This window comes from Phocoena sinus, chromosome 10, assembly GCF_008692025.1.
Source record: "Phocoena sinus isolate mPhoSin1 chromosome 10, mPhoSin1.pri, whole genome shotgun sequence".
NCBI classification, from domain to species: Eukaryota; Metazoa; Chordata; class Mammalia; order Artiodactyla; family Phocoenidae; genus Phocoena; species Phocoena sinus.
The window spans coordinates 59,256,107-59,275,040 of record NC_045772.1 but is presented as its reverse complement, the minus strand read 5'-3'; the positions used below and the strand labels follow the sequence as shown (position 1 = coordinate 59,275,040).

Genomic DNA, 18,934 nt, shown 5'->3' with positions numbered 1-18,934 from the left:
CTAATTGTGTTGTTGTGAGAATTAAATGGGTTAATATATGAAAAGTGCTTAAACTAAGTACTTGGCGTAAAGTGAGAGTTGGATATAAGCCATCATTACTAACCACCTCGGGAAACTTCAACTGGATTTGGCGTCTGGGCATCCAACTGGAAAGGCCTGCTTGTCAGTATAATTTGCATTAACGGTTGAGGTCCTGCTGACGTCAAGGTCTCCTTGCAGCTCCAGGTCAGACCTAGTCCTGGAAGTAGATCCTGTCACACAACAGTCCCACAATCGCCCCACCAACCTTGCTTCCTACCCAACTCCCGAAGCACCAGGAAGTGAAACAAAGCCCCATGCCTCCAACTCACCCTTGTCCCTCTCATCCCATCCCCCAGCGTTCCACTTCCTCCTCCTGCTTTTCACTTTCCATCTCCTATCCTAAAGGGCTCCCAGAATGGGAACCAGAGGCGGGAAAAGCATGGGAGACATTATACAAAAGTGAGGTGAGCTCCCCTACCCCCACCCCCACCCCCAATTTCCTTATTTCATTTGTATTTACCAGTGTAACGAGAGGCAAACCATTTCTCACTCAAACTGAGGTAACCTCTCTGATGCTGCAAATGTTTTATCCAAAGGGTGGATTTACCGCAGAGTCATATTCGAATCAGAGGTTTCATTGGGCAGTTTTGAATAGTCCTATGAGAAGGGAGACCTCTATCGAGGGTGTTTCTCAGAGAGAAAGGGTCAACCTCTTGGGAAGCCTTTGGGAGCCATCTGTGTGGTCATCCATGGCCTCATTCTGACGTCCAGATTGTCCTGGGACCCTCCACTGGGGTTGGGGCAGTCCCAGATTTGGACCACCTTCCACTCCCACGCCCAACTTCACAGTCTTAGCTGTTTCACTGAATGTTGCATCAGGGATGGTGATGAAATCAGTGTCAGCGGATTTTACCCATGGATGCAACAGGCTGAAGGACCAGCCAGGGTCACTGACACTGTGTACCTTCAACTACCCAGAACCCTGGACTTCCTAGCCACGGTGAAGGGCTGGGTACTGGAATATCTCAGTTGGATTTCTAGCCCTTGCTTACACTGGTGTCCCCCACCCCCAAATCACCTGAATCCCACAGAGCCCAAGAAACTTAGGCCACTAAGGTTGAGGAATCAGATGGTTCTTAGCAACAGCTCTTTCCTTCCAACAGCCCTCCTAGCCTCCAGAGTGAGGCCTGAAGTGAGGGAGCAATAATACCTTATACCGAGCTTATGTGGTTTCCCAGTTCACAAAGTGCCTTCATGTCCATTGTCTCCCAGTGAAAATAACCGTTCTCAACAGAGACTAAGAAGCCCCCTTATTCTTAGATTGAGGGCATCAGGTGGGAACCAAACTTCATTCCAAACTGAGCTTGCCATCCTATTGGGAGATAAATGAATGCTTCTGTTTTGATTTTTACTCAGGCAGGCAGGGGTGAGGAAATTAGGTTTGAAGGGAGGGAAGATATAGCTTAGAGAGGCAAAAAGATGAGGGAAAGGTTAAGCAGGAAGGAACTTGAGACTAGATTCATTTAAATATTCGTTACTCCCACTCCACCCCCTTCTACAGCCTCTTGGATTCCTGGAGAGCATTACACGTTAAGTCCCATCCCAGGCCTCCAGTCACGGCAACCACACGACTCATTTCGCCTGGAACTGAGGCTACTTACCTGGGCTCCCCACGGCGGGAGATGATGCAGGGAGGGGAATCCCACCTGCTGTGAGTCACCTGCTAGTATAAAGGGCGGGTCTTACAATGCAGGGAGCTTAAAAAGAGACTCAGAGACAAGGGGAGAAAATCTACAGAAAGCAGCTCAGAAACTTGGTGAACGACAGAGGGAACCAAACCAGAGACGCACAGGACAAAGAGAATCAGGCTCAGAGCAAGGGGAAGTGGACAGAGATTCCACAGGGACTGCAAGGCACAGAGCCAGCCAGATCTGAGAAGCAGGCAACGAGATGCTGGGGAGCAGAGCTGTGCTGCTGCTGCTGCTGCTGCCCTGGATTGCTCGGGGCCGGGCTGCGCCTGAGGGCAGAAGCCCTGCTTGGGTTCGGGGCCAGCAGCTCTCACAGCAGCTCTGCATGCTGGCCTGGAGTGCACATCAACCAATGGGACATGTGGTGAGTGGCAGCCTCTGGGACCAAACAGGAGCCTATCCAAGCCCTCCTAGGCTGCAGTGGAAGACTCTGTGGCCTAGGGTGGAAGCTGGAGGGTTGAAAGCCATCAGAGGGTAAGAGAGGACAGGGGAGTGGGGTTCCAGGGAGAGTCACAGCCTGAGGAACCAGGTGGGGTTTGAAAGTACTTCTTTACTCTTCCCACCCCTCCTCCATTCCAGGATCTACCAAGAGAAGATGATGATGAGACTACAAATCCTGTCCCCCATATACAGTGTGAGGATGGCTGTGATCCACAAGGACTCAGGGTCAACAGTCAGGTACTAAGATGAGGCTGGGCTGCAAGGAAGAGGGGACTGGGGACAGAGCTGGACACGATGGTGAATTAGTAAAAGTTGTATCTGTCCTTGTCCATTCAGCCTGCTATAACAACAAACCATAGACTCAGTGGTTTATAAACAACAGACATTTATTTTTTATTTTAAAAAATAAATTTATTTTTAAATTTTTTATTTATTTTTGGCTGCGTTGGGTCTTTGTGGCTGCGTGTGGGCTTTCTCTAGTTGCGGTGAACGGGGGCTACTCTTCGTTGCAGTGTGAGGGCTCTATTGCAGTGGCTTCTCTTGCTGCGGAGTATGGGCTCTAGGCACGTGGGCTTCAGTAGTCGTGGCACACGGGCTTAGCTGCTCCACGGCACGTGGGATCTTCCTGGACCAGGGCTTGAACCCGTGTCCCCTGCTATTGGCAGGCAGATTCTTAACCACTGTGCCACCAAGGAAGCCCACAACAGACATTTATTTCTCACAGTTCTGGAGGCTGGAAGTCCGAGATTAAGGTGCCAGCATGGTTGAGTGAGGGCCCTCTTCAGGTTGCAGACTTCTTGTCTCCTCACATTGTGGAAGTGATTAGGGAGTTCTGTGGGTCTCCTTTATAAGAGCAATAATCCCATTCTTGAGGGCTCCATCCTCATGACCAAATAACCTCCCAAGGGTCCCACTTCCTAATACAGTCACACGGGGATCAGGATATCAAAATATGAATTTTCTGGGGACACAAACATTCATATCACAGCCGTTTCTAAGAATGGCAAATATCAGATGGGTCTTTGGTGGACTAATTAGAAGGTATCTGTCTTTTCTTTTTCTTTTCCTTTCCTTTCTCTTTTCTTTCCTTCCTTCCTTCTCACTCTTTGCTTTCCCCTCCTTTCTCTCTTTCCTTCCTTCCTTTTTTTTTTCTTTCTTCCTCTCCCTTTTTTTGTTTTTGGTGTTCTTTTTGGCTGCGCTGAGTGGCATGCGGGATCTTAGTTCCCCAACCCGGGATCAAACCCATGCCCCCTACAGTGGAAGCACGGAGTCTTAACCACTGGACCACCAGGGAAGTCCCTGTATCTGTTTTCTTTCACTGCTTTCTTTTCTCCCCAGTCCTGCTTGCAAAGGATCCACCAAGGCTTGGTTTTTTACGAGAAGCTGCTGGGCTCAGATATTTTCACAGGGGAGCCTTCTCTACTCCCCGATGGCCCTGTGGGCCAGCTTCATGCCTCCCTACTGGGCCTCAGGGAACTCTTGCAGGTATGAACTAGGGGCCTGGAGAAGTGGGGCTTGCAGGTGTCAGAGACAGGGCCTGGCGGGGGAGTGAAGGATCTAGAGTCCTCTCTGATTGTGTCCTGTGTCCTTTCAGACCGAGGGTCACCACTGGGAGACTGAGCAGACTCCAAGCCCCAGTCCCAGCCAGCCATGGCAGCGCCTCCTTCTCCGCCTCAAGATCCTTCGCAGCCTCCAGGCCTTTGTGGCTGTAGCTGCCAGGGTCTTTGCCCATGGAGCAGCAACTCTGAGCCCCTAAGCCAGCAGCTTAAGGATGGCACCCAGACCTCCACGGCTCAGCAATGCTCAGATGAATTTATCAGCCTAGACATGTGTGAGCCAACAAGTTAATCAGTCCATTCATTTTAACAGGACTTGCTCTGTTGAAAAATTACCAAAACTGACTTATGATGCTGACCTAGAACAGGTTGGATATTTATTACACGGGAAGGGAAATTTTGGGATTATTTATCGTCGTGGCAGCAGTTTGGGGAGGAGGATTATTTATTATATTTATACTGAATTATGCACTTTTTTCAATAAAGACTTATTTATGTGGATATCTAAGTCTAATTTCTAGGCTTGTTAGTAAAAAGAAACAGAACGGAAAAACAGGGCCAAAGGACTACAAAATGCATCCTTCTACTCTGCAGGGCTATGGTGGAGAGGGATCTTTCCTCATGACCCCTTGGTATATAGAGTAACCGTGATCCTTTTGGCCTTAATCCCTACATGGCTAAGCAAACTGAATGAGATTACAAGGGACTGTGATTAAGAAGTGGGGGTCCTAAGTGTGGCCCTCTCTTGCTCCCTGACCCAGGGCTTCCTTCCCTGCTTTCCTGGCCGAGAGTGTATTTGGCCAAAGACAGGAGTTCTGAATCACTGCAGGATCAGAAGTCAGAGCTGTTTTGAGCAGAAAGGGCACTCCAGGAAGATGAAGTAGGCACCAGGTTAGTCTTATCAGCTACTAAAATGTTGAAAGCCTTCCATATTGGAAAGAAGTCACTGCCCTGAGCCCTCCAAGTACCTCCTAACTGTTCTAGCCTGCTCTCAAATTCCTATACCTCCCAGCACAGCAGGCAGCCTCCAGGCTCCTAGCTGGAGCTATGGGTAACATCTGTTCTGATTCATTGGTGACTGTTCCTTACCCGTATTATGCTTCTACCTCTCACTCCAAATCCCACAGTTAACCCAGTTTAGAAGGAGCACATGCCTGATTTCCCATCCTTGGAGAGCAACATCATGATGTGAGAGGTAGGAGGGGCAAAATATATGGAAAGAACAGAGAAAATGTAGTTTCTAGTAGTCAGAGGGAATCAAGGGCCCATCTGTGTAGAAATGGCTGCGAGGGAAGACGTAAGCTTCATCCACGGTGTTCTGGCCAGCCAACAGTGGGTCACCATTTGGCATGATTTCTTCAATCTTCATGCTGTTTCTGAAGACTAGATAGTCCAGAGAAAGAAGTCAGGCCCTGATCTTAGGCAAGGAGTTCCCAAAGCAGCAGGGAAAGTGAGAGAGGATGGCAGCAGAGGCCTAGACAGGGCCTGAGGGGGTCACTTAGGTGGGGCGGGGGAGGCGTGTGTGTATTTCCTAATAAAAGGAATCACAGGGATATAAGCCTTTCTCCAATGAGGAGCTCAGAACTGTCTTTTTCTGTAGTGGGTGAGGGAGGGGAGTTGGGAAAGGGAATGTGTCCCCTCTTCCCTAGCCCCATCTCATCACTTACTTTCCATGTCCTCAGTGTTCAAGTGTCTCAGATCATGGGGCAAATCCGGCTCTGGCAGTAGCTGTGAAAGAGGCTCTGGAATAGGCTCCAGCTTCAGTCCTGGTCCCAGGTCTGGCTCTGGGACTCTCTGTGACACCTCGCCTAGTGTGGGCTCCAGCACGGGCTCCAGAGTGGACTCCAGTGTGGGCTCCAGAGTGGACTCCAGCACAGGCTCCAGAGTGGACTCCAGCACAGGCTCCAGAGTGGACTCCAGCACGGGCTCCAGAGTAGACTCCATCACGGGCTCCAGAGTGGACTCCAGTGCTGGCCCCAAATCCAGCCCTGCCTCCAGCAGTGGCTCTAAGTCCAGTCCCGGCCCTGGCTCTGGCCCTGGTGCCAGCCCCAGATCCAGCTCGAATGACTCCAGTTCTGGCTCCAGCTTAAGCTCCGGCAGTTGTTGCAGCTCATCCACCTGTCTGGATACCCCAATACAGACAAAGGAGCAGGGATCAGTCGTTTAGGTAAAGTGGGGAATGGTAGAAAAAGCAGAGGCTATCTCTCTAGTCTAAAAGGCAATAGAGCAGAGAGCTTAAGGTTAACCAGAGGTTTAAATCCTATCATTTACTAGTTGGGTGACCTTAGGCAAAGTGACCTAACCTCTCTGAGCCTCAGATTTATCATCTGTAAAAAGGGAACAACAATACCTCATAATACTTGAGAGGCAGTAAGATGGTTAAAAGCACGGCTTTGGAATTTGACAGACCTGGATCATTGATTAGCCATGTATCTTAGGCATGCCACTTCACCACGCTAAACCTCAGGTTCCTCAGCTGAAAACACTAATAACAGTATCTTCTGCCTCATAGGACAATTATGAAGATTCAATAAATGAGAAAATGAACACAAAGCATTTAGCCCAGTGCCTGGAACATAATAAACTTTCATTAAATGTGGCTGTTATCATTCATTACTGGCTCAAATGGGTTCTCATAAGGATTAAATTTTTAAAATGTTCTAAAAAAATCTAGTACCATGCTTGGCATTAAGTAGATGTCCATTAACATCAATGATTATGACTATTATTATCAGGGAACCCCTGTGGAGACAACCTAAGGATGGCAGCAGGAAAACAGAGAGGAGAGAGACTAAAAGAGCAGGAAACAAACCTAGAAGGCTGGGGAGTGTGGGTCAGTAGGAAAGAAGGCTGGAGAGACCGGCATTGGGCAGGTTTGGGTCACTATATCAGCCAAAAAGAGTTAGGGAAGATGGGCAAAGAGTTCACATCTCACCTGTTAGAGACCACAATGAGCTTATGTTTCAGGTATTTCTTCCGTTCCTGGAGATTAACTATGGGGGACAGACACAGGAGGCAGGGGAGGTCAGGAGATTGGACACATAGCCCCAGGGTCCCCTAGTGCAGGTGGTCCTGACAGTCATGTCTCCCTACTAACTAGCAGTGTCCCACAGACAAAGCCCTTAACTTCTTTGGATATCAGTTTTCCCACGCTGAAAGGAAAGAGTTGGATTTGTGGATGCCTGTGGATCCTTGCACTCTACCAGTGAAGTGTTATCAATGCTTCTCACCTTTCTCCTGGGAGTAGCACCCAAAAGCCTCATCCCGGGGGATTCGTGGGTAGAGGAAGCACAGTGGGTTCTCAGGTATGTTCTCTTCAGTGAGCAGCTGGTACTGGCTGATGATTTTGGCCAGCGGGAGTGACTGCAGCACCTCCTTGGTGAAGGGCTGCACAGAGTAGATGAGCACCTTATCTGGAGAGTGGATGCAGGAACAGGCAGGCTTGAGGGAAGAGGCTGGGCCTGGGAGCTCCCCACCCTGGCTGCCCAACCACAAATCTGCCGAGGGATTCAGGACAGAGCCAGGGAAGCCAAGGGCAGGCAGAGGGGCAGCAAGAGAGGCTGTGGAAACAGGAGGGCAGGGCAGCTGACCGTCATCTTGGTGTTCCACCCAGGAGCAGGTAATGCCCCCTTCCAATGTTTCACTGAAGCGCAGCAGAAAGGTGCCAGAGATGGTCTTCTTCAGCAGCCGGCGCTCCTGGCTCCGGCTTACAAAGCCCATGATGTGTCTGCAGCACAGAGAGCAGCTGTGAGGCCCTCCTGCCTCCTGCTCCCCTTGTAGAGGGACAGACTGCCAGGTCTGGGCCCTGGCTCTGCCACCTTGTTACAAACTGTTCCATGTTGGCCAAGTCATTTCACTTTACTGACAATATCCACCTCCCAGGGTTGGGAGAGGTGTGAAGCTGCGGTGAGGTCACACAGATGAAAAGCACCTTGTAAAAGGCAAAGTGCTACACAAATGGGCAGGCAGTGTGGTGGAAAGAGCATAGGCGTGAGGTCAGACAGGCCTCGGTTTGAATCTCAACTCTGCCCCTGGTGTAAGTCCTTTAACCTCTCTGAGCTCTCATTTCCTCCCTTGAGGGTGGCAACACCCATCGCCCAGCAAGGTTATAAGGATTACGTGAGAGAATTCATAAAAAGCACCCCGCAGGCTCTGGAACACAGTGGATGCTAGACAAATACGGGCTAGGAGACTATTACTGCAAACGTGAGGGGGTATGACCTGGCACCGGGTTCTGCTCTCTCCCCCTATTTGCCACGTGAGAGCGCACAGAGTCCACTCTCAAGCAGAGAAAGGCAGCAGGGAAGAAAGGGAGGCTGACCAAGGCCTTACCCATCGTTCCAGAGATCCTTCAGGTGGTCATGTACCAGGTCCAGAATTTTGTCGAGCCATGTCCAGAATGGTAGCTTGCCAGGGGGGCTCTCTCGCTGAAGGAGGAATGGAAAGGCAGGAAGAGATGTGGAACTGCCCTGGGTGTGGGGAAGGACTAGTAATTGGACGGGGGCCAAGGTCTAGCTGCACAGGACGCAGAGAGTTACCTTAATGAAATTGACCCAGGACAACAAGGCACCCTCAGTCTTGGAGTTCTGCCCTGTGGGCAGACAGACAGTTCAGATGACAGAAGGCAGGGCCAAGGGTCCTGGGACAGAAAGGATGGAGGGTGCGGGCAGACAGAGGCTGGGGAAATGCTGAGAGAAAAGAAGGTCTGTACCAAACAGCTTGTCCCGCAGCATGCCAAGCTGGTCTGAGTTGAGGCCTCGGCCAACGTAGGAGGAGAACTGCCAACTGAGAGCAGGGCCCAGCAAGTCCCAGGGGGCCTTGGCGGGGCTGGAGAAGAACTGCTGATTCTGCAGAGGTAGGAAGGGACCGGGTGGCTCAGAAGTAGTGCCCTCACACCAAACTTCCACACCCCTCCTTGCCACCCTTCACCTGTTGGCCCCCACCACCTACCTGGGGGTCTGAGCTGAGCAGATTGAACCAGAGAACCGAGGCCCAGGCGATTGAGAGTTGGTTCATGTTAGAAATAATCACCACAGGAAGAGTGTCTGTCTGGGGAGGAGACAGAAATCACAGAAGAGGGATGTGATGTTTCCAGCTGTAGACATCTGGTAAGGGCCAGACAATATTCCACCCTGAGAGGCTTCTGCTTAACCCCTCCTTAGGTCTTTCCCCAAACGCACTCCATTTTCACTCACTTTCAGTTCCTGCTTCAGACCCTGGTAGGTGTATCTGACTGTGAAGCTGATAATGTGCAGTTCCTCTGTCACGGCTAGCAGCCCCTGGGACAGCAGAAGACAAAGTGATCAGTGTGCCTTTTGTTAAGCTCCTCCTGCCCCCCAACCCCCTGTCCAGGCCTCACCTTATTGCTGCCCTTTCCTGAACTACCTGAACGCTGCTCCATCAGTGTCTGTGAATTGAGGGGAGGGAGAGAGAATACCAGAGCAAGGACCCCAGGGTCCCTGGAACCCCTGCTTTGCCCTCAGGACTTCCCAAGGCCTGGGAACTTCCTCCAGCTTGTTCGATTGGAATACAACCTTTCTTACCAGGTAGCCGAAGTCCCAAATTAAGCCCTGACTCTGCCCTTTCTCAGGAGTCAAAGTTTTCTGGTTTGAGGTCAGAATGTTGAACTTCCGGAAGCTATTCCAAGGAGGAAGAAGATATATGCAGGTCAGGAGCAGAGTTATTCTAAAAACTCAGCAGGAAAATAACAAAAGTTCCACTTCATTTCAGACCTCCCCTTCTCCCTGTCCATACACCACCCACATCAACCTCCTCCTTGTTTGTGTCCCCATCAGGGCTGCCACATGTGATGGTACAGGTCATGCAGTGCACAAAAGTTTGCAGTGTCCTTGTCAGGCACATACCCTTGTGATTCAGGAGGATTTCTGTAAAGAAAAAAAAAAATCACTGGGAAGCAAAATAGTGTAGAAGTTAGGAATTTGGTCTGTGGAATCAGACAGACCCGGGTTCAAACCCAAATCTGCAGCTCACCAGCTATGGGGCCTTGCACTAGAGACATAAATTATCTGAACTTGTTTCCTCATTTGAATAGTGCATTGATAATACCTAACTCATGGGGTTCCTGTGACAATTTTATTTTATTTATTTATTTTTATTATTATTATTTTTTTTTGCAGTACGCGGGCCTCTCACTGTTGTGGCCTCTCCCGTTGCAGAGCACAGGCTCCGGACGCGCAGGCTCAGCGGCCACGGCTCACGGGCCCAGCCGCTCCATGGCATGTGGGAACTTCCCGGACCGGGGCACGAACCCGTGTCCCCTGCATTGGCAGGCGGACTCTCAACCACTGCACCACCAGGGAAGCCCCCTGTGACAACTTTAAATTGGGTACTTGACAAGCTACATGTCACATAGTAAGCACTCAACAAAAGAGATGAGCTATTTCTATGAGGTAGGGATGGAAGGGAAAAGAACACAGCCCCAGGGCCCTGTTGTAAAGAGTAGGTGCCTCCTCCACCCCACCACCCCACTTCCTGGCCACCCCTTGGTCCCACCCTTCACCTGCCCCAACTTACCTGTCAATGGAGACTTCTGCAGTCAGTGACTCACTGCCTTCCTGGAGTCTCACCAGCAGCCTGCAAGGGAGGGAGGGAGATGGGGGAAAGTGGTCAACTTCAGTCTCCTGGATAGACCAGATGTTTGAAAAAAACAAGGGAAGAGATTAGAAGAGGTAAAGAGATTGAGGGGAAAAGACAGAAGAAACAGCCAAGAGTGGGAAGATTTGTAAAACCAGAAAGCATCAGTGCCAGGGATGGTAAAAGGAAGTAAGAATGAGTTCTGAGATGCCAACCTTGTTCGGACGGTGAACTTGCTCCCAGTCTTGAGGATGAGGGGTCGATGGGGAGTTTGGGGCATGCAGGGCTGGGTTTCTACTACAAAGGCTCTGGGGAGATGTGGAGAGAATATATAGAGGTCAGTATCTGTAAGAATGGCTCCCCTTGTCCCTTCCCTCTGGCCTCCCTCGAGGTCCCTCCCTGGCCTAGACCTGTGGAGCAGGCGAAGTAGCAGCTCTGTGACCTGGGCCTTCCGCAGATCCACCCCTTCGATCAGAGGGTCCCCCTTATAGGTGACCATGTGACTCAATCCCTTTAGCTCCTTCAGCAGCTGCCGCAGATGAAACAACAGCTTTGCTCCAGCTGTGAACCTGGGTGACAGAATCCAAGGGAGAAAGAATCCATCAGTTTCCTGGAATCCCCAAACAGGCTCCAAGAGCTCCCCTTTAACTATGTGGAAAGTCAGAAACTGATTGGGACAAAAAAGAATCCAGGAAGCATGTGAAAGATTTTTCAACTTTGTTCATAACCTAAGGAATGAATATCAAAGCCGCTTTCACATGTAAAATTGATAAAAGATTTATTAACATAATAGAGCTAACTTTCACATGATGCTTGATATGTACTTTTTTTTTTTTTTTTTTTTTTTGCGATACCCAGGACTCTCACTGTTGTGGCCTCTCCCGTTGCAGAGCACAGGCTCCGGATGCACAGGCTCAGCGGCCATGGCTCACGGGCCCAGCCGCTCCGCGGCATGTGGGATCCTCCCAGACCGGGGCACGAACCCGTGTCCCCTGCATCGGCAGGCGGCAGGCAGACGCTCAACCACTGCGCCACCAGGGAAGCCCTGATATGTACTTTTTATTCTAAGTGCATGCATAGGGTTAATTCTTACAACAACCCTATGAGGTAGGTACTATTATTATCCCTATTTTACAGATGGTAAAGCTAAGGCACAGAAAGATTAAAGTGACTTGCTCAAGGTCATAAAACTAGTAAGGGATGAAGTTGTATGTGTTTTACTGTCTATATAATAAGAAATAATAATAATAGGCAATATGGTAACAGGAAAACAATTATCCACTACATAAGAACAAACAGATTGGGATAGCAGTTTGGAACTATTTTTTTAAAAAGCTTCAGGGTACTCCCCTGGTGGTCCAGTGGTTAAGACTCCACACTTCCAATGCAAGGGGCGCGGGTTCAATCCCTAGTCGGGGAACTAAGATCCCACATGCTGCGTGGTGTGGCCAAAAAATCTATAAAAAATAAAAAGCTTCAAAAAATGTATATACATTTTGCAGTATTCCATTTCTAAGATATATCCTAAGGAAATAATCAGACAAACAAATGGACAAACACAGATGTTCATAGTTCATAGCTTTGTTTTCTGTAATAGAAAAATTAGAAACAATTGGTATTGGGTATATAAATTATGGCATATTGACATCATGGAATACTATGCAACCATTAAAAATAATGATATAGACACAAATTTTTAACAAGAAAAAATTTTCAAAAACATTAAATTATAAAAATTACAAGATAGTATATATATGATATAATCTGAGCTCTGTTTAAAATAGATGTATATTTGTGAATATGCACAGGGAAAATCTGGAAAAATGTATTCAAAAGCATTAACAGGGGACTTCCCTGGTGGTCCAATGGTTAAGACTTCACCTTCCAATGCAGGGGGTGTGGGTTCGATCCCTGGTCGGGGAGCTAAGATCCCACATGCCTCACGGCCAAAAAACCAAAACATAAAACAGAAACAATATTGTAACAAATTCAATAAAGAGTTTAAAAATGGTCCACATCAAAAAATTTTTTTTAAAAAGCATTAACAGTGGTTACCTCTGAATGATCAGATTATGCACATGGGTAATTTTTCTCTTTTAAGTTTTCTGAAATTTTTCCAATTAGTGTATTTTATATTTACAATCAGAAAAAGAAATACAGCTCTTTGTATTAAAAACAATGAAACAAAAGAACAACACAGTAACAGCACCACCACCAAGAAAAGGTATTGGGTTGGCCAAAAAGTTAGTTCAGTTTTAAGTAAAAACAAAAAACACATTTTTCATTTTCACCAAGAATTTTATCGAACAATGCATTCACTAACCGAGCGAACTTTTTGGCCAATCCAATATATACTTTAACCCAGGAATATCACTTCTGATAACTTACATTACAGAAATAATTGGAGATGTAAATAAAGATGGAGCTATGAGGTTATTTACTGCAGCACTGTTTAAAATAGCAAGAAATCACTCACAGGCCATAATTTGCCAACCCCTGTACAAAATGATGAATACGTGTGCAACTGTAATGTAAATACTTATCCTGTACCCTAAGCCCTATATAATTGTTTTCAATTTATCTGAACAGTGGTATATTTTTTTTATATTAAATTTTATTGGAGAATAGTTGCTTTACAATTTTGTGTTACTTTCTGCTGTACAGCAAAGTGAATCAACTACATGTATACATATATTCCCTCTTTTTTGGATTTCCTTTCCATTTAGGTCACCACAGAGCACTGAGTAGAGTTCCCTGTTCTATACAGTAGGTTCTCATTAGTTATCTATTTTATACATAGTATCAATAGTGTATATATGTCAATCCCAGTCTCCCAGTTCATTCCACGGGTGCCCCCCCATGGTATATTTTTAATAGTTTAAATTATAATAAATTTTCTCATGACAAAATATCTAAATAATAGGTATTTTTCAAATATGTTGAAGGACACATTAGTTATTTTTTTCTACATCACAATAAAATTAATATAAAATAAGGAGTTTACTGGAAAACAAATAAAGAAATTTGTTTAGGGCTTCCCTGGTGGCGCAGTGGTTAAGAATCCGCCTGTCAATGCAGGGGCACAGGTTCAAGCCCTGGTCCGGGAAGATCCCACATGTCGCGGAGCAACCAAGCCTGTGCGCCACAACTACTGAGCCTGCGTTCTAGAGCCCAGGAGCCACAACTACTGAGCCCACGTGCCACAACTACTGAAGCCCGCGCGCCTAGAGCCCGTGCTCCGCAACAAGAGAAGCCACCGCAATGAGAAGCCTGTGCACCGCAATGAAAAGTAGCCTCCGCTCACCGCAACTAGAGAAAGCCCGCGCACAGCAACGAAGACCCAATACAGCCAAAAAAAGAAAAAAAAAAAAAGTATCATGCGTAGGGACTTCCGTGATGGTCCAGTGGTTAAGACTCCACCCTTCCACTGTAGGGGGTGCGGGTTTGATCCCTAGTTGGGGAATGATCCCACATCCCATATGCTGTGTGGCATGGCCAAAAGATGCAAAAAATAAAAGTATCATGGGCACGGGTAAATATGATATACTGCTAAGTTAAAAAAAACAAACAAACCCACAGGTCTCAAAATAGTATGAACAGTATGATTCAATTTTTGTTTAATAATATTATAGTAGCTACATCTGGATATTAAGGTAACTGGTAATTTTTTTTTTTTTGGCATTATATTCACTGCACTAAAAAAAAGGTAAAACAATATTTCTCGGGTGATTAAGCAGGAAGGAGATATCGGATTGTGGATCCATTCATTACTTTCCCCAAAGCAAAGATTGGGCTCTGGGCTCCCTGAGTGGTGAGAATGAAGAGCAGAGCATAGCTGCAGTCAGACAAGGGAGCTGGGATCATTCTGGGGAGCAGAGATTAAGGAGGGCAATATCTCTTGTCATATACAGGGCATTATAACCTACAAAGCACAGGGGGGAGTTAGGACTAGGGCCAGGTGAGCACGAGGGTGGGGAGGTGCCTCTCACCACTTCTCCAACTGCTCCAACCCTCCATCCGGGGGACCTCCAATGCAGGCTTTCTGCTGCTGAACTTTCCACTCCTCCAACTTGGGCAGCAGTAGCTCAATTAGGGTAGTTAATCGGCCTAGCAGTGTTTTGGTGGCATCTAGCACCTCCTATGAAAGACATAAAGTGAGTGCTGAGAGCCTCTCACCATCACCCTCCACCATTCAACCAGGGATGAAGAGACAAAGAAGCCAAGGCTAGGAGGCCAGGGCTCCCGATGCCTCATTTTCCCCAGTTCCCTGCTGCCCACTCCCTCTGTCTTCTGCCACCCACCTTTCTCCTTCTGTCCAGTTCATTGAGCGTTTCCTGCAGAATGTCCTGCTGTCTGGTCTGATGGGGGTCCAAAGAGGGTGTCCTTGCTGGACAGCAGGAGCAGGAGTGAGACAAATGCTCAGACCTAGGGCTCCTCCCCCTCTCCTTCCCAGCCCAGACCTCAGCCAGAGTCAGGAGTGGGGAGTTCTGAAGGGAGAAGAAGGGAAACCAACCAAAGCACAGGCACCTCTGGGCCCTCATGCAAATTCTGAATGGTCTTGCTAGAACCAGAAGCCCACTCAATCTGCTAAGGCAGTTTCCCAAGCATCCCCTCCAACATTCACTAGCTGTCCCTCAGCCACACCTCCAGCCTGACCTCTACAACATACCCTGGCACCTCCAGCTTTGCAATGGCAGCAGGACTGTAACCAGCAAGATGCAGCCGAAGGTGATTATTGCTTACTGAGGCTTTCCCCTTCTGCTCTATTCTACCCTTGGCCTCCCAGTAGGCATCTTTCTCCCACCCCTCAATGTGCTTTCTACCTGAGGTCTGGATCTTATATCGGAAGCAGAAGACATCCTGCTGGTCTTTCAGTTGGCTGATGGATTTCACCAGCTTCTGCAGAGGAGATGAGACCCTGATGAGGCTGCTTCTGTGAGAGGAGGCAGGCTGAGTCCTGCCCACCCTGGCTCTGCCACATCTACCAACCTCCATCATAGCCTTTAATTCCAGGATCCGGGATTCAATCTCATGCTGCTGGCTCTCCCCAGGTGCTGCAAGGGCTGGTTCTCCTTGCTCCTGAAATAAGAGGCTCTGAGCACATTTCAACTCTGATCTTTCATCCCTGAAATCCAGGCCTGAAATGAAACCACAGGATGTGGAGGGATCTTGTTCTGAGGTAAATTTGCTGAGTCCTTTGCAGGATCCCTCTCTACTCCAGGAGCTTTCAACATCACCACCAAATTGTTCTCACCGACTGAGCCCTCTGAGCCTGGGTCAGAATTCGTTTTTCTTCCAGAAGGAGATTAAAGATCATCTCAGCCAATTGGGTAGCACCCTGGGGAAAGGCCTGCAGTAGGAAAAGAGAAAGGATTGATTTAACTTAACTGCCATCAATGAACTACCACCTCAGGCTCTCCCCACCAGTGACCTCAGTATTCTCCCCTTCTTCAGGGTCCCAAGCCCTACCCCTTTTCACCACTGCTCCCCCAAACCCTAGCCTCTTTCCAAATAGGTCATCTAGACTATGTCCTTCTCTCTGACAGTGATCTCCCAAGTCCAGACTCTGTCCCATTTTCCCCAGATCTTCCCCTGTCCTTTGAACCTCCAGGTCCTGTTCCATGTTCCATACCCTAACACGTACTCCTCTACACTCAGCTGCCATTCCTACTTTGTTATTCCTGGCTCCTCCAAGTACCTGAATGTCCCGATAGAATTTTCGCAAGTTGTGCTGTAGCAACAAACACTCAGGGTCCTGGCTGCAGCGGCTACACTCATAGTTCAGTTGGTCCAAGAAGTGGAAGAACAGCATATTAGCCTTGGCCTCATCATTGCCCAGTGCAGCTTCCTGCCTAGGGACCAGGAAGGACAAGGATTAGTATCTCTGCAGGGTTGCTACCATCTTGAGGCCTTCCAACCCCTTCCTGCCCTTGGTGTCTCCAGGATCCTGGGGGCTCAGAAGAAAGAAATCATTTTCCTCATCCCCCCAACTTCCTGAAGGCCTCACCAGTTCTGATCTTCAATCCAGACAGACAAGTTCTGTCGAATGTCCACCGGCAGGAGGCTATTTGAATAGAGCTGGTGCAGCTGATCCTGAAATGGGCTGTCAAGATTCTGCAGCATCTCCCACTGCGCCATTTGGGGTCTGAGCCTAAAGGATGCATGTTCCCAATTGGAAATTTTGCTGGACTAAACCATCCACAGTCTCGTGATTGTTTATCATTACAAATTTTAAAAAATGTTTAATTATTCAGGTAAGAAAAAATACAGAAAAAAAGTAAAGTCTAGATTGACTCCACTCCCAATCTCGGTCCCTTTTCCTCCTCTCCGGAAGTAACCAATATTATCAGTTTGGCATATATTCTTCCAGGGAGTACTATTTAAGAGCTCCAATATGTAGGCCTTTTTGTTTCAATGGTAATTTTCAAACACACAACAAGGTAGAGTGAGTAGTACAAGGATCATCCATGTACCCATTCAACAAACATGTATGATACTTCCGCAATCTCATTTCATCTATCTCCCCCAATGAATTTATTTTAAATTTATTTGTTTGTGTTTGTATTCACTTATGCTGGAGCGTTTAAAGGTCAGTCTTAAGTATTTAAAAAAAGCGTTTTAAATTATTTATTTATTTTTGGCCACACCACACGGCATGCAGGATTTTAGTTCCCCCACCAGGGATTGAACCCACTGCAGTGGAAGCGTGGAGTCTTAACCACTAGACCACCAGGGAAGTCTCAATCTTAAGTATATATTTCAGCATTATCCCGGCTGGCCCCAAAGCTTTATCAGAGGCTGAACCTCCTTGGAGATGAACTGCTCTCCATGTTGGAAGGAGGAGCTCCATTCTCTAGAAGATGTTTAAGTTATTTAAATACTGTGTAAGGGGTCACTCAATCCCTAAGATTGTGACACTTTTATGACTTCTGTCAATCTGATTCTTCATGTTGATTATTAAGTTCATGAGAAAATTCACTCAAAACTTGTTCTTGCCTGCCACCAAGCAGGCTGGGTGGAGTCCTTCTCCCTACCTTTCCCCGCCCACTGCCATCTGTCTGTTTAGGAAATCAAAACTTCTTGCAGCCTGAACCTAACAAAAAAAAATTAACACCCACGTCTGTGGTTTAAAAAAAGGTCACATGATTTTATTACAAATCAAATGCTTGGGGTGGGAAAGATTCTTTTCCACCAGTACAAATAATCATGAGCTGCCTTTCTACCTCTGGGAAGTAGGAACTAGGGAAGTAAAGAATTGGGCAGGGGCTCCTACTTTTCACTTTAACCCTTTAGTAGTGCTTGACTTTTTACACTATGTACTTGTATTGCTTTTAAAAAACAAACGACGAGGCCCCAGCTCCTAAGGAACTAATTGGCTGGTATTAATAAAGCAAAGCGGCAAGTAAACCCTGAGGTTTAAATACGAAAAACAAAACCAAAAAACCTGGCCTTCTTAAATAGGTTGCAAGCACGGAGGTTAAGGGCTGTAAACTCCTTTTTTCTCCAGTTATCCAACACCCTTTTAGGCGCGTATTTTGTGCTCAATAAGCTTTTCTGAAAAGAACTCTATTTTTTTCTTTCTTTTTTTTGGTAAGAATCAAAAATAACAGACCGGAAGGTAAAAGCGTTGGCCAAGACACTGAACCAATGCAACAATGCCAGGTTTCGGGTCTTGGAAGTTGCAGGGGCGTTTCTGGAGGGCGGGGTGCGTTACGGTTGGGGACCTAGGTTGGACAGGAGGATGAAGGAGGCGACAGCTCCTGTTTCAACCTGGGGACAGAGTCTGAACCCTGCGGGGCGTACCCCCCAGGGCCTGCCTGCCCTCTCAGAGAGAAACTCGCGCCTCCACCCACACCCCCACGCACCTTCTCTGGGCCGGTACCTGGTTAGAGACTCAGCCCCCGCTCCCTCCAGTAGCTGTGGTCCAGGCTCCCGGTCCCCAAAGAGAGCTCTGGCACCAGGGCCTCCCGCGCTGCCCTCGGTTTCCGCCCGCCTCTCGAACCCGCCCCCTTGCCACAGGCTTGAGTGAGCAGCTGAACCCCGGAGCTCGCTATTCCCATAGAGCCGCCCCGACACTGGCTGCCATTCAGCCAACCTCTTCTCCAGGCTGTGAGTTCATTGGCGCCACCACAACTCCTCCTTCTCTGCGAGGCGGGACAAGCGGAGCCGAAACCGCACCTCTAACTGCAGCGATTGGTAGGAAAGCTCAAGTAAGCCCTGCCCCGTATCTGCGGAGGGAGGAATCCAATGCACAGAAGAGCTCAGGGCGGAAACAGCTGATTTCCGAGAACCAGCACCTACGCAGCGGAACCGAGACTGGCTCAGGACCTTGGAGGCGCTGAGCTAACAAGCGAGGCGGAATTTCGACATATTGGGACAGGAAGGGGAGGGCTTAAGTAATAACAAAAACAACAAAAGCCTATTTATTGTTGGTACCGTGCTAAGCATTAGGACACCGTACCGTTTTTAATTTCCACGAAACCCATTGCAAATCATTATTCTTTAGAAATTTAAAAAACTGAGTTTGGAGAAAGAAGGTACTAGTCAATGGTCGCTGAAGCTCTAACAAGTGGA

The 18,934-nt window shown here is 47.9% G+C and overlaps 2 protein-coding genes across 4 annotated transcripts; one reads left to right on the top strand and one right to left on the bottom strand.

Annotated features, from left to right (window-relative positions):
- Positions 1-1,655: 1,655 nt before the first annotated feature.
- On the top strand, positions 1,656-4,265 carry IL23A (interleukin 23 subunit alpha). Its single transcript, XM_032644744.1, has 4 exons — positions 1,656-2,133; positions 2,349-2,447; positions 3,549-3,695; positions 3,805-4,265. Exons 1-4 carry the CDS (start codon positions 1,972-1,974, stop codon positions 3,964-3,966), a joined length of 570 nt encoding a protein of 189 aa, XP_032500635.1. The 5' UTR covers positions 1,656-1,971; the 3' UTR covers positions 3,967-4,265.
- STAT2 (signal transducer and activator of transcription 2) lies at positions 2,589-18,453 on the bottom strand. Of its 3 annotated transcripts, none has more exons than XM_032644740.1 (24): positions 18,226-18,453; positions 16,368-16,511; positions 16,059-16,212; positions 15,615-15,710; positions 15,350-15,439; positions 15,184-15,259; positions 14,662-14,747; positions 14,350-14,498; positions 10,771-10,929; positions 10,576-10,668; positions 10,301-10,360; positions 9,631-9,651; positions 9,310-9,403; positions 9,126-9,173; positions 8,962-9,045; positions 8,717-8,815; positions 8,478-8,613; positions 8,305-8,357; positions 8,099-8,193; positions 7,357-7,493; positions 6,997-7,179; positions 6,702-6,759; positions 5,434-5,888; positions 2,589-5,149 (listed from the first exon to the last, which is right to left on the bottom strand). In XM_032644740.1, the coding sequence occupies exons 2-24, from the start codon at positions 16,496-16,498 to the stop codon at positions 5,007-5,009; spliced, it is 2,700 nt and encodes an 899-aa protein (XP_032500631.1). In that variant the 5' UTR covers positions 16,499-16,511; positions 18,226-18,453; the 3' UTR covers positions 2,589-5,006. The 3 variants fall into 3 exon arrangements, with proteins under 3 accessions (XP_032500631.1, XP_032500634.1, XP_032500633.1); XM_032644742.1 differs by having other exon boundaries at positions 3,297-5,149; positions 18,243-18,434; XM_032644743.1 differs by lacking the exons at positions 16,059-16,212; positions 16,368-16,511; positions 18,226-18,453 and having other exon boundaries at positions 15,350-15,498; positions 15,615-15,693.
- Between the last annotated feature and the right edge of the window lie 481 nt (positions 18,454-18,934).

What these genes read in the sequence shown, in the direction of transcription:
- IL23A (XM_032644744.1), top strand. Translation starts at nt 1,972, where the DNA reads ATGCTGGGGAGCAGAGCTGTGCTGCTGCTGCTGCTGCTGCCCTGGATT. An exon ending in ATCAACCAATGGGACATGTG is followed by an intron (nt 2,134 to 2,348) that starts GTGAGTGGCAGC and finishes CCTCCATTCCAG; the next exon opens with GATCTACCAAGAGAAGATGA. An exon ending in GACTCAGGGTCAACAGTCAG is followed by an intron (nt 2,448 to 3,548) that starts GTACTAAGATGA and finishes TTTTCTCCCCAG; the next exon opens with TCCTGCTTGCAAAGGATCCA.
- STAT2 (XM_032644740.1), bottom strand. Translation starts at nt 16,498, where the DNA reads ATGGCGCAGTGGGAGATGCTGCAGAATCTTGACAGCCCATTTCAGGAT. An exon ending in AATTCTATCGGGACATTCAG is followed by an intron (nt 15,711 to 16,058) that starts GTACTTGGAGGA and finishes TTCCTACTGCAG; the next exon opens with GCCTTTCCCCAGGGTGCTAC. An exon ending in TGCTCAGCTCAGACCCCCAG is followed by an intron (nt 8,614 to 8,716) that starts GTAGGTGGTGGG and finishes CTACCTCTGCAG; the next exon opens with AATCAGCAGTTCTTCTCCAG.